Raw genomic sequence first — 13,151 nt, 5'->3', positions numbered from 1 at the left:
GCATCATTTTTGCTCTCCTTACTCAAACTGACCACTAAAATGTGGTTAATTTTTTAAGTAAGTAAATCTGTTTCTAATGTACCAAGGAAAGCAAGGGAACGTGGTATCTTTCTTTTTATGAAAAGTTATATTTACTTTGATATCAAAGGCAAGAGTTAGTGGGCATTAAGTGGGACCAAGACACAAGAATTTGGAGAATGCAAAGATTTTTGGGCTTCGGAATCTGGAGACTAGAGTTCATTCCCAGCTTGTTGCTGGTCATGTGACTTTCATGATTTACTCTACCTGTCTAGGCTTCAGTTTTTTCATTGACACAGTGAATAGATTTGAGAGCTTCTTCCGGGTTTGGTATTTTAGGAAAGCAGCCCCAGATGGTGGTATTTGTTCATAGGAAATATAATGACTGAGTCTCAGGCTCTGCCCTGAAGGAACTTAGTCTGGAAAGGGGTAGAGGAGACAGACAGTCAAGAGACAATTGTAATCCACAAGTAGTGCTATGAGACAGTTAAGTACCTATTACTGTGGAAACATAAGGAGAAGCACTTGTCCAATTAGAGGAGGTATCATCCTGCAGGGCCTGTTTGATTTAGCTTTGAGAGCACAGTCTAGACTGAGGGAAGGAGCAGCCTAGGGAAAGTCTGGGGTGGTAAGACAGCATGATCTATTTGTGGACCTGCAACTAGTTTGGGATGCAAGGGTTTGCAAGAGATGAGGGGGAGAATCCAGGAAGGAATGTCCTATTCCACGCTAAGGAATTTGGATTTTAACCTGAGGGTAGTAGTAGGGAGCCATTGAAGTGTTTTAAATGAGGAAATACTATGGACACCGTGTCATTTTAGAAAGATTACTCTTGGATGTAATATGGATAATGGATTTAGTGTTGGGTAGACAGGACTGGAGGTAGGGAGATCAGTTAGGAAGCTGTTACAGTAAGTCAAGCAGGAGATAATAATTCTGTAAACTTACATAGCGTTAGTAGGGATGAACAGAAAGGAAATAAAGTCTGTAGGCAGAAGGAACAAGTTGCTGGTTTCCTTTCTTTAACTTTAACCTGTAGCTTTGAGCAATCCAGCTGGCACTGTTTCATTAGACCCAAGTTCTGTTACCTGTGTTACATCCGTCCCAGAATGGTTGGGGTTATTGATTGGTTCTGAGGAACATTTTGAGTTTGGAGGACCAGATCCTAGAAGCAACTGCTCTAGGTGCAAATAAGTTTAACCGTGGCTGTGGCAACCTAAATTGTACATCCTCATCCTTTTTGTAGCTTGTTTTCGCAAGTGCCAGGTAGTAACTAAGGGTGGTGACAAAAAGAACTGTTAGTCTCCTTGGGTGTTGCTGTCTGCCTCACCATCCTTCTATCTTCAGTCCCTAGTTAACAGCACACATAAAGTAACTTTAAACTCCATCGATTCTGAGCAAGGTTCTTAACAGCTTCAGGTATGTGATTAGCACTCAGTCAGTGGAAGGTTGACCTCCTCTGGACCATGGTGGGAAAAGTTAAGATTCACAGTTTACACTGGATTTAACTGACTTAATAACACGAGCAAAAAGAAATAATGGTTTAAAATTAAGTATTAGGGCAAAGAATTCCTACTTTACCACCCTGCTTGTTCCCTTTTCTTTCTTTCTTTCTTTCTTTCTTTCTTTCTTTCTTTCTTTCTTTCTTTCTTTCTCTTTCTCTTTCTCTTTCTCTTTCTCTTTCTCTTTCTCTTTCTCTTTCTAAGTATGGCATGTACATAGAAGAGAACATAAAACATAGAATAATGAAACCAAGTAGAATATTGTGAGCCCCTTAGAAACCCCTTTTCCCCTTCTGCAGTCACACCTCACCCACTCACCCCAAGTAAGCACTGTTTTGACATTTGTGATCATCATTCCTTTTATAATTTTACATTCTAAATAATATAGTGTCCATGTTTTTAAACTGCATATAAATGAAATAAATTCAATTTTAATGTTTGTAAGTAGCTCTAAGTTCATTTAATTTTTCTGTATAATTGTTCTCCACAGATACATGGTATCTGTTCTACTCTTGATGGCTCTTGGGATTGGTCTCTGTTTTAGGTACTCTGGTGTTGCTGTGAACATTCTTGTTATACACATCCTGGTACATACATACAAGTTTCTGCAGGGTAGATTTATAGAAATTGATGAGTTGTACATATACATATTTAACTTCACTAGATAATGCCTTGCTGGTTTCCAAAGTGGCCAGAGCAATTTACATTACCACTAAGAGAGTGTGAGAGCTCCCGCTCCTCTAAAACTAGACAGACATGAAAATGTTTGCCCATCTTAAGAGTGGGAAGCATTATCATTGTGGTTTTAGTTGGCATGTCCTTGTTTACTAATAGAGTATGTTTCATAGGTGTATTGGTCATCAGATTGAGTCTGTGCAGGTCTTTACTTCCCCCCCCCCCCCCCCCCCCCCCCCAAGTATCAGGTATTAGTGACCTTAAAACTCTTGATGCCTCTTAGCTAAGGGAATGTGCTAAGGAACACTTGGCTGAAATCTTTTAGTTTGTGGAAAGCAACTTAGATCCTTTTACCTTATTCTTTTTTCCCCCCAATCCATCTGGTGTTTGGGACATTTCCTGGAATTTCACTGATCTATCTTCTCTTTCTTCTCCCTCCTTTTTCCTGTTTCTTAGACTCTGAAGCGGCTCATGGCAGATGAGGTAAGGAAATTTTGTTCAGCATGTGCATGTTCTAGCTCATTTCCTCCACTGTGATACTTACCAGTTGTCATAACTTTGACTTTCTATAACTTGAAATGGTGATACTGGCTCTATTCTCAGAACCTCCCAAAGCTTTTCCCTAACTCTTTGCTCTGTGTTTGGCCCATTGCATGCATTTCCCTGGGGCATTCATTGGTTTCCAAGGGTAGGCACATTCTTTAAATTCATAACTGACTTGCAGTCTGGATGCAACCCCTATCACTTGAAGTCCCCCAGTGCTTGCAGATACTTAACTTTTACTTTCAAACAGGTGGAGCGAACAAACTGCAGCTTATTGGTGGCTCTTTGATTTGAGCATCTGTACTTGAGTTTTGGGGAATGGTTCATGAGTCTTTGGTTGGCAGAGAGGTGGCTTATATATCCCTAAAGTACAGTATATTCTTTTCTGTCAGTTCAGTGCTGCTAGAGGACTTAGAAATGGTCAGAGAGCTCAAGAACAAAGTTTTCTCATTTTAGAGAGGTTTCAAATCTTAATACTTCAGATCTCTTATCTTTGGATGAAAGTGAGAGTACAGAGTCAGTATACTAAATTAGATGTCAGAGTTCTTGTTTTCATGTCAGAAGATATTTTTTAAAGTTTATTTTAAGAGACAGAGAGGGAGAGAGAGAGAATGAGCAGGGGAAGGCCAAGGGAGGGAGGGAGGGAGAGAGAGAGAGAGAGAGAGAGAGAGAGAGAGAGAGAGAATGAATTCCAGGCAGGCTCTGCACTTTCAGCGCAGAGCACAACATGGGGCTTGAGATCATGACCTGAGCCGAAGCCAAGAGTTGGACACTTAACCGACTGAGCCACCCAGGTACCCCCATGTCAGAAGACCCTCGAAGTGCCCACAAACCAGAGGAACCTTGCACATATAAGAAGCTAGAGTTTGGCTACTTGATGTGTCGATTGTTGTGTGAATGAAAATGTATAACTGTTAATACTTTTTTCTTTTTCTCAGCTGGAGAGATTTACCAGCATGAGAATTAAAAAGGAGAAGGAAAAGCCCAATTCTGCTCATAGAAATTCTTCTGCAGCATATGGGGATGATCCCACAGCACAGTCATTGCAAGATGTTTCAGATGAGCAAGTTCTAGTACTCTTTGAACAGATGCTGGTAAGTTTCCCACCCCAAAACATTGCTTTTTTTCTGAAAATGCATTTGTGGGCATGGTTGGTACTCTTTTGGGCATGATCTCCCTTAATGAGCCCCTTTTTTACCCGAAGTATTTGTTTATTTTGAGAGAGCATGGGAGTGGGAGAGGGAGGGGCAGAGAGGGAACGTGAGAAACAGTCCCAAGTAGGCTATGTGCTGACAGCACAGGCTTGATTCCACAATGGCAAGATCATGACCTGAGCTGAAATCAAGAGTCCGACACTTAACTGAGCTACCCAGGCATCCCCTACTCACTTAATTAGCCCTTAATTACAAAAGTTCCAGGCTTGACAGAGAACTTTTTTTTTAATGTTTATTTTTGACAGAGAGCGACAGAGTGCAGACAGGGGGGAGGGACAGAATCTGAAGCAGGCTCCAGGCTGTGAGGTGTCAGCACAGAGCCCGACATGGGGCTCAAACTCACGGACTGCAAGATCATGACCTGAGCCAAAGTTAGACACTTAACCAACTGAGCCATCCAGGCACCCCTTAGTTTTTTTTTCAAATGTTTGTTTATTTTTGAGAGAGAGGGAGAGAGAGACCAAGCGTGATTAGGGGAGGGGCAGAGAGAGAGGGAGCCACAGAATCCAAAGCAGGCTCCATGCTCTGAGGTGTCAGCACAGAGCCCAGCGTGGGGCTTGGACTCACAGACTGCAAGATCATGACCTGAACTGAGGTCAGACACTTAAGCAACTGAGCCACCCAGGCGCCCCAACAGAGAGGTTCTTATTAGCAGTCCTATTAACAAAGGGACTAAATTTATAAGCACCCATCCATAAGATTGGAATTGATGAGTTAGGCTTGGAAATATCTGATCAGTGACCACCTCCTTAATGTCCTGCCCAGCATTGTGTTAGCCACAAAGACATAAGGTGAGTGCACCAACTCATGGGGTAGTGTGGAGACTACCTTTGGGTTAGCCAGGGTAAGTAAAGTTTCACAAAGAATCTTATAGAAGAGACTGAGTAATGGAAAGGCATAATTTGCTGAACGTCTTCTATTTAGTGGTGAATCTGGAAAGAGAAATCTGATGCTACAATTACTAGAAGACCTTTAAAGATTATGGTTGAAGCCAGTTGAGTAATGAAGTACACAAGGATGTGACTTAATTTCCTGTCCTCAGTGAGGAACACTGAAGAGGACACTCAGTGAATGTCCACTAGCGCTCAGTCTTGAAAAGTTTTGAGTACTTGTTTCTAAGGTTTCATAAGACCTCTATATTGCCTGGATATAGGATTTCAGATTCAAATAGAGATTAGCGGCAGACCTCATTTAATTGAGAGCATGGGCTTAAAATTCTTAACACAGGGCCTGGTATATAGTAAACACTCAGCCAGCACTATTATTCTTTTTTTTCAGTAAAAGCTTTTAGTTTGTCTCTTAATCCAAGTGCTGTATGAGCCTAACACAATCTCTTGGGTTTGGACTGCCAATTTACATGTCTTTGGGGGCCAGGGAGTTGGCAGGAATAAGTTAGACCAGATAGCAGATGATGAAAAGGAGTGAGGACTGTAGTCAGATGCAGAAGGACTTTAGGCCTGTTAGGAAGGCCAGCCATGATTCAGTGGCAGTAGGCTCTGTAGCACTCCAGTTGGAAATGCCAGTAGTGCCAGATACTTGTATTTTCTAAGGAAGCCAGAAATCTTCAATTTTTGGAGACAGTAGTTCTTTCATAGCATCAACTATCATAACCAGCTTTCAAATTTCACCAGTATTCAAATTTCACCATTAGATCATTTTTTTGAAAACCATTTGTTCGCTCAAATCACAGTTCCAAGTTAGGTCCATTGTATGAATGTTCTTTTAAGTTTTATTTTATTACAGGTTTCGTCCCTCTCTTTTATCCTTGCTATTACTACAAAAATTTTGTGGAAGAAATCATTTGACTTCTAGAGTTACCCACAATCTGAAATTTGATGACTGCATCTTGTGATGCTAGAAATCTGTATTTTTATATGAAGTCTTCCAAATTTAAGATGTTGAGCTAGCCAAGCAAAATATACTGTGTTTTGGGGTCTGATTCAACCTGAAGGCCACGTACGTTGCAATTTCTGTGTTCAGTTTATCTGTAAAAGGAGAAAAAAAGCACCAGGAATTGGGTCAGAAAAACATCACATTAGTATTACTATTTTGAGGCAGTGTTTCATTCTCTCTCTCTCTGTCTCTCTCTCTCTCTCTCTCTCTCTCTCTCTCTCTCTCTCTCTCTCTGTCTCTCTCTCTCTCTGTCTTACACACAGAGCGAAAGAGAAGAGAGAGAAATGGAGAGTAGAAGAGAAGAAATGGAAAGTATCCATTTTACCCCTACTGTTTCCCCATTTCAGATACTATTTCAGACTTGTTGGGTTAAACTGTGCTCATCAAGGTACTGGGCTCATACACATGGCTATACAAAGGCTCAAGCAGTGCCTTTTCTTCAATAATACACCCAAGTTATATCTGTTGAGGGGCTTTATCAGACTTTTCTAGTTCTTTCTTCATGGGAGAGAAGTTTGTACAGGGACTGAATTAACCAGGGGTATTGGGTATTTATGCCTGAGAGTGGTGCACATCTTGTGGGTGTTTGGATGATGCCAGTCATCCAGAGGAAATTTTTAAGATCCATTCCAAGTACAAAACCAGTATGTGTGCTTTTCTTTAAATAATAAAAAAGTTTTTTTCATCTATTTTAAAAACCCATTTTTGTTAGGAAAAGCATTAAGAGTATAAAAGTGTTTGTAGGAATCTATGCTAAAATGTTAACCATTAACATTTATCCCTGAGGAATTTTCATTATCTGGTGATAGCTTAAACCTCAAGGGATCAGGAAAACTTATTTATTCAGTAACTATTTAATTTAACTTCTCACTAAATATACTAAATACTAAACACTGAAAAATTATAAGGAACTTGATGCAGTTTTGTTTTTTCCTTTTTTCCCCCTTCCTCTACTAGCTGGATATGAACCTTAACGAGGAGAAACAGCAACCTTTGAGGGAGAAGGATATTATCATCAAGAGAGAGATGGTGTCCCAATACTTGCACACCTCTAAGGCTGTGAGTCCTAGGGCAGGTACCCATGACGTGGGAGACCCTGCCCTCATCTTGGACCTGTTTGTTTTACCAGTTCCTTAGAACGTTGTGTGTCTACATCAGTCTTCTTTTATTCTGTCGTATAAATCTATTCATGTTTTACTCTCATTTGAGTTACCATTCTTAACATACTTCTTGCCTGATTCAATCTTCACAAAGTCTATGGGGAATGGGATGGGAAATTATGAGTCCCACAGAGTTTGGTAGTATTTATGATGTGTGTCTGCCTTGATATTCATAATGTAATGACTGATTCTAGTCCATTTGCTGATTGGGTCCAGTGTTGATTAATCTCTCCATATGCTCCATCTAGGGCATGAGCCAGAAGGAGAGTTCTAGGTCTGCTATGATGTACATTCAAGAATTGAGGTCAGGCTTGCGGGATATGCCTCTGCTCAGCTGCCTAGAGTCCCTTCGTGTCTCCCTCAACAACAACCCTGTCAGGTGAGGATTCTGAAGTGGTAACAAGAATAAGAGCCCAAAGTTAGGGTTTACTGGTGGAGTCAGGATGTCTGAGAATTCTGGATTGGGAGTAAAGAGTTGCCAGGTAGAATTTGGGCAGTTATCGATTATTGATATTGCATTGTCTCTGTCTATTCCTTACAGCTGGGTGCAAACATTTGGTGCTGAGGGCCTGACCTCTTTATTGGACATCCTTAAACGACTCCATGATGAGAAAGAGGAGACTGCCGGGTGAGGACTTCCAAGTTTTGACATCTTCCCAGTGGAGGGTAGTGGGGAACTTGTCTGTATGCTCTAAAGGAGAAAATGGCAATAAAATGAGAAGTTGTGGACCAGGAGAATATGCTGTTAGTTGAGAACAAGGTTTACCTAGGGCAAACTAGAGGCTGAGGGATGATTACAGATGCAGGAAACGGAAGAGGAACATGGTGGATAACACATAAGATTGTGGGTCTCGTAGCATAACTTACCCTATCTGGAAGTGGGGTTGGAGTTCATCCATAGCTGTCCTGGGACCTGGTCTGGCTGGGACCTGAAAGTCTTAGAATACACTTGCTGAGTTTGGGACTGGCTTTATGATAGTCTTCAAGGTTGGGATAGTTTGGGGGATACCTTGGACTGTCTTAGGTTACCTTGAAGCCAGTCTGACCCACCGTGACTTTTCTATTTCCTGGGATCTTTCCAAGACAAAACACCAGGCCTATACCTCCTGAATGTACAAGCTTGAAACCTTTGAAGTAGTGAGGCAAGCAGTAATAGATGGGATGTTATCTTGATGGAGTTAAGCACTTAGAAGCCTAGAGGGAGTTAAAGAGGAGATTTTAATGTAGTATTAAGTTTTTGGAATGCAGGATTAACCAAAGGTCTTATGGTGGCAATGCCTCTTCAGCTACCTGTTTTTGCCAGTGTTTCAGGGCAAAGTGGTATGTACTAGAATTTACTCGGCTACTAATTGGGGATGTTTTGAAGACCCTTGTTTGCAAGATTGAAAAGTCAAGTGGCAGAGGAGTATAGAATAAAGGGAATTCACTGATTATGTCTTCTACCCACAGAGGCTACGATAGCCGTAACAAGCATGAGATCATTCGTTGCCTGAAAGCTTTTATGAACAACAAGGTGAGATTTTTCCTATTCTCATTCCAACCCCCATCATGATCCCTGTTCTTTCTTTTCTATTGGCAAACTCCAAAAAAGCACTTAGGAATAGGAGGTTCAAGACTTGTAGCATTCCCTTTTAGTGTTACAACTTTTTGATTGTCACCTAAGTATGTTTCTATGGACCTTTTTTCCTCCAGTTCTGATGTCTGTTTCAGAAGGTAGGTTTGCTTTCCTTCCTCTTTTTATACTTTGTTTTGCTAATTGAATTTCCTGACCTGTGTTTGTTTTTGGAAGGTTTATTTTATTCTCTGGTTATTTGTTTTCCAGACTGTTTTCTACCGTAGAATCTTTGTTTTTTTTCTTTGTTTAGTATTTAATTTTTTTTTGGAGTTTGTTTATTTTGAGAGACAGAGCGGGGGAAGGGCAGAGAGAGAGGAAGAGAGAGAATCCTAAGCAGGCTCCACAGTGTCGGTGCAGAGCCTGATGCAGGGCTCGAGCTCACAAAATGTGAGACCATGCATGAGCTGAGCTGAAACCAAGAGCTGGATGCTTAATCGACTGAGTCATCTGGGTACCCCTGTCTGTTTAGTATTTAAACTCAGGGATCTCACAGTTGTTTGCTTTTGAGTGCAGATATATCTTCCTCATTATTTAATTTTTAAAATATTTAAAATTTTTTAAATTTTTAATAAAATTTTTTATGTTTATTTTTGATAGAGACAAAGCATGAGCCAGGGGAGGGGTAGAGAGAGAGAGGGAGATCCAGAATCTGGAGGAAACTCCAGGCTCTGAGCTGTCAGCACAGAGTCCAACACAGGGCTCGAACCCATGAACCATGAGATCATGACCTGAGCCGAAGTTGGATGCTTAACCAACTGAGCCACCCAGGCGCCCCCTCATTGTTTAATTTTTTTATAATTAATTTATTCCATTGGATGGGAGGGGGCATTAAAAAAAATACAAGAATTAAAGACTTTTGTTCTTGAAGACCTAGAATTGTGTTTGATTTAGTATAAAATTATTTTGCTATGCTTATCTCTGTTTAGCTCGGGAAAGTTCGACCCCTGTGTTAGTTTGCTAGGGCTGCTCTACAGAGTATTATAAACTGGACTAAACTGTATTTAACAAGAAATTTATTGTCTCACAGTTCTTAGAGGCTCTAAATCCAAGATCAAGGTGTTGGCAGGATTGGGTCCTTCTGCGAGGGCTTTGAGGGAGAGTATGTTCCATGCCTCTAGCCTGGCTTCTGGTGGCTTGCTGGCGATCTTTGGCATTCTGTGGCTTTCAGATGCATCACTCCAATGTCTGCCTTCATGTTCACAAGATGTTCTTCCCATGTGCATGTGTGTGTCCCCACGTCTCATTGTTATAAGACAGTAGTCACACTGGGTTAAGAGTCCACGTTATTCTAGTGTGACCTTGTTGTAACTTAACTAATTACATCTGCCAATGACCCTATTTCCAAGTAAGGTCACATTCTGAGGTACTGGGGATTATGACTTCAACATATGAATTTAGGTGGAACACCTTTCAATTCATAACAACCCTGACTTTGTCCTTGGTTACTTCCTGTCATCATTAAGCCTCCCTTCTCTGTTCTTGTCCTACTAGTTTGGAATCAAGACCATGCTGGAAACAGAAGAAGGAATCCTGCTGCTGGTCAGAGCCATGGATCCTGCTGTTCCCAACATGATGATTGATGCAGCTAAGCTGCTTTCTGCTCTTTGTATCCTACCACAGCCAGAGGACATGTATGTGACTGCGTTTTCTCCTACATTCTCTTTTTTTACCATCTTCCCTAATCTAGAGGAAAATTGAGTGGGTGTCCACTTTGTCTTAAATACTAGGTAAGACCATATCTCTTCGAAGATGTGAACACTGTGAATCTTTTTTTTATAAGTTTATTTATTTTGAAAGAGAGAGAGAGACAGCATTGAGTGGGGGAGGGGGGGAGAGAGAGAGAGAGAGAGAGAGAGAGAGAGAGAGAGAGAGTCCCAAGCAGGTTCCACAGTGTCAGTGCAGAGCCTGATGTAGGTCTCGAACTCAAGAGCCATGAGATCATGACCTGACCCAAAGTCAAGAGTTGGATGCTTAACCAACTGAGCCACGCAGCCACCCCAACACCGTGAATCTTAATGTTTAAGAAAGACTAACTGCAGGGGCACCTGGGTGGCTCAGTCGGTTAAGCATCCAACTTGGGCTCAGGTCATGATCTGATGGCTCATCAATTCCAAGACCCACGTCGGGCTCTGTGCTGACAGCTCAGAGCCTGGAACCTGCTTCGGATTCTGTGTCTCGCTCTTTCTCTGTTCCTCCCCCGCTCACACTCTGTCTCTCTCCCTCAAAAATAAATAAAGATTAAAAAAAAAAAAGACTGTTAGGTGTGTGGCACTATCATCAGTGTACTTCTGGTTATCAGTGGGATAGCAAAGCATCTCCTAGGTCTCCATTAATGTCTGTAGGACATTAATAGGACAAAGCTTGCTTTTACTTTTTTGTTTTTTTAATTCAAAAGTAACACATTATTTTTTAAACTCAAACAATATGGAAACATATAAAGTAAAATTTAACAGCCTTATCCCTCTAGTAAATCTATTCTGCAGGGGTAGCCAGTGTTAATGGCTTGGTACAATCTCATTGATTTTTTTTCTAGCATAGACAAATATATTGTCTTTCCTTGATTATGAGATACCTTCTGTTGCTCCAAAAGATGCTATCTTAGAACAAAGGAAAGATGTAACTTTTCTGTAAAACAAATCACATGCCTAGGATAGATTTTTATTTTTGTGGAGCAGTTTGGTTTAATACAAACAAAATCATACCATTCATTTCTTTTTACCTTTTTTCTTGTTTTTTTTTTAAATATAACAGTTGATCTTGGACATTTTTTCTCTGTGGGTATTTACAGATCTACCTTATTATCTTAAGTGGCTATTTAGAATTCTATAGGATGTATATCCCACAATTTATTTAACAGTTACCCCATTGCTAGACTTTTTAGGTGACATTTTTTTTTTCTTGGCACATTCTGGCCCCTGCTCTAGGTGTTAAATTTTACTATTACAAATGATGCCATAATGAACATCCTTGTACATATATTCTTTCACATTTATGCATTTATGTTCGGTAAGTTTCTAGAAGTAAGCCAAATGTTAAATTCATTAAAAACCAGTACTATTAAGTACCCCTCCAAAAGTGGTACCAGTTGATACTCCATAGAACAGGTGTCTTAATTTGGTATCCATAGATAGGAGTCTAGGAATGGGTTTTAGAGAATACATTTTTCTAAGGAGATAGTTCTTAGCTTTCAGCAGATTCTGGCTCCTGACCTAGGTGATGAGGAGAATAATATTGAAAACCTGGGCGTTGGTAATGTTCTTTTCCTAACTGATTTGTGCCACTGTATAATCTACCTATTGTGCTTGTGTGTGTCAGGGCACCTGGACATTTCTCTCCCTTTCCTTTTTCCTGGGCAGGAATGAAAGGGTTTTGGAGGCAATGACAGAAAGAGCTGAGATGGATGAGGTAGAACGCTTCCAGCCATTGTTGGATGGATTAAAAAGTGGGACCTCCATTGCGCTCAAGGCAAGTATATCCTCTGAACTATGCCCAGTAATAGAATTCAAAATGGAAGGACTTAAGTTCATTTGATGTTTTAATAGAACACATGGAATGGTTCCCAGGTATAGGCATCCCTCAGGGGAACTGCAGGTTTGGTTCCAGAACACTACAATAAAACAAATAGGTCAATAAAGTGAGGTAAATGAATTGTTTGGTTTCCTAATGCATGCATATAAAAGCTATGTTTGCTCTGTACTGTAGTGTATTAAGTGTGCAATAGCATTATGTCTACAAGAACGGTATTGCTAAAAAATGCTATTATATGAGCTTTCAGAGAGTCATAATCCCTGATCACAGATCACCATAACAAATAAAATAATAATGAAAAACTTTGAAATGGTCTGAGAGTTACCAAAACATGACACAGAGACAAGAAGTGAGCAAATGCTGTTGGAAAATTAGCACTGATATACTTGCTTAACACAGAATTGCCACAGACCTTCAGTTTGTAAAAAATGCACTATATATAGAGCAGTGCAATAAAGTGAAGTTCAGTGAAATGAGGTGAGTCTGTATATATTTATTTTATCATTCAGGATTTGCTCTCTAAGAAGGCAGAGAGAAAGCAGCTCTCCTTACTATGAGCTGGTGAAAGGGCATGCTCTCTCTTTAAATGCTGGGAAAGCCAAGGCCTAGTACAGAGTATACCATCAAATCCTTGGAATCATTTAGACTTCTGAGCGACCCAGACCTGGGCCCAAATCAGATCTAAATGGCGCCAGCAGAAAGTTGTTCTTGTAGTTTTATACTGCATCTTCTGCATGACATCTGGGGTCCTCAGCACTCATGTAAAGAGAACGGAATCTTGATCTCTAGCAGATTACAATGACATAAGTGCCGAATTTGCTTATTTTAGGTGGGATGTCTACAGCTGATCAATGCTCTCATCACACCAGCTGAAGAACTTGACTTCCGAGTTCACATCCGAAGTGAACTGATGCGCTTGGGGCTGCATCAGGTGTTGCAGGTGAGATGCAGCTCTTCATTAGAGAGGCCAGGCTGCCTGCTGCCTGCTTTGATAGCTCAGTCA

General features: G+C 40.7%; 1 protein-coding gene across 5 annotated transcripts in view; it reads left to right on the top strand.

Annotated features, from left to right (window-relative positions):
- The window catches only part of DIAPH1 (diaphanous related formin 1), a 104,298-nt gene that overhangs the window by 24,413 nt on the left and 66,734 nt on the right, over positions 1 to 13,151 (top strand). For 3 of the 5 annotated variants that reach the window (XM_030320214.1, XM_030320189.1, XM_030320210.1), the window contains exons 2-10: positions 2,652 to 2,678; positions 3,677 to 3,832; positions 6,803 to 6,904; positions 7,254 to 7,384; positions 7,547 to 7,633; positions 8,455 to 8,518; positions 10,112 to 10,251; positions 11,977 to 12,085; positions 12,978 to 13,088. In XM_030320214.1, coding sequence (XP_030176074.1) covers positions 2,652 to 2,678; positions 3,677 to 3,832; positions 6,803 to 6,904; positions 7,254 to 7,384; positions 7,547 to 7,633; positions 8,455 to 8,518; positions 10,112 to 10,251; positions 11,977 to 12,085; positions 12,978 to 13,088 — 927 coding nt within the window. The remainder of the gene's footprint in view (positions 1 to 2,651; positions 2,679 to 3,676; positions 3,833 to 6,802; positions 6,905 to 7,253; positions 7,385 to 7,546; positions 7,634 to 8,454; positions 8,519 to 10,111; positions 10,252 to 11,976; positions 12,086 to 12,977; positions 13,089 to 13,151) is intronic. The other 2 variants (XM_030320203.1, XM_030320196.1) reach the window with 1 other exon arrangement.

The sequence above is a fragment of the Lynx canadensis genome, chromosome A1, assembly GCF_007474595.2.
Source record: "Lynx canadensis isolate LIC74 chromosome A1, mLynCan4.pri.v2, whole genome shotgun sequence".
Classification (NCBI taxonomy): Eukaryota; Metazoa; Chordata; class Mammalia; order Carnivora; family Felidae; genus Lynx; species Lynx canadensis.
The sequence above is the reverse complement of the archived record's forward strand: the minus strand, read 5'-3'. Positions and strand labels throughout refer to the sequence as shown.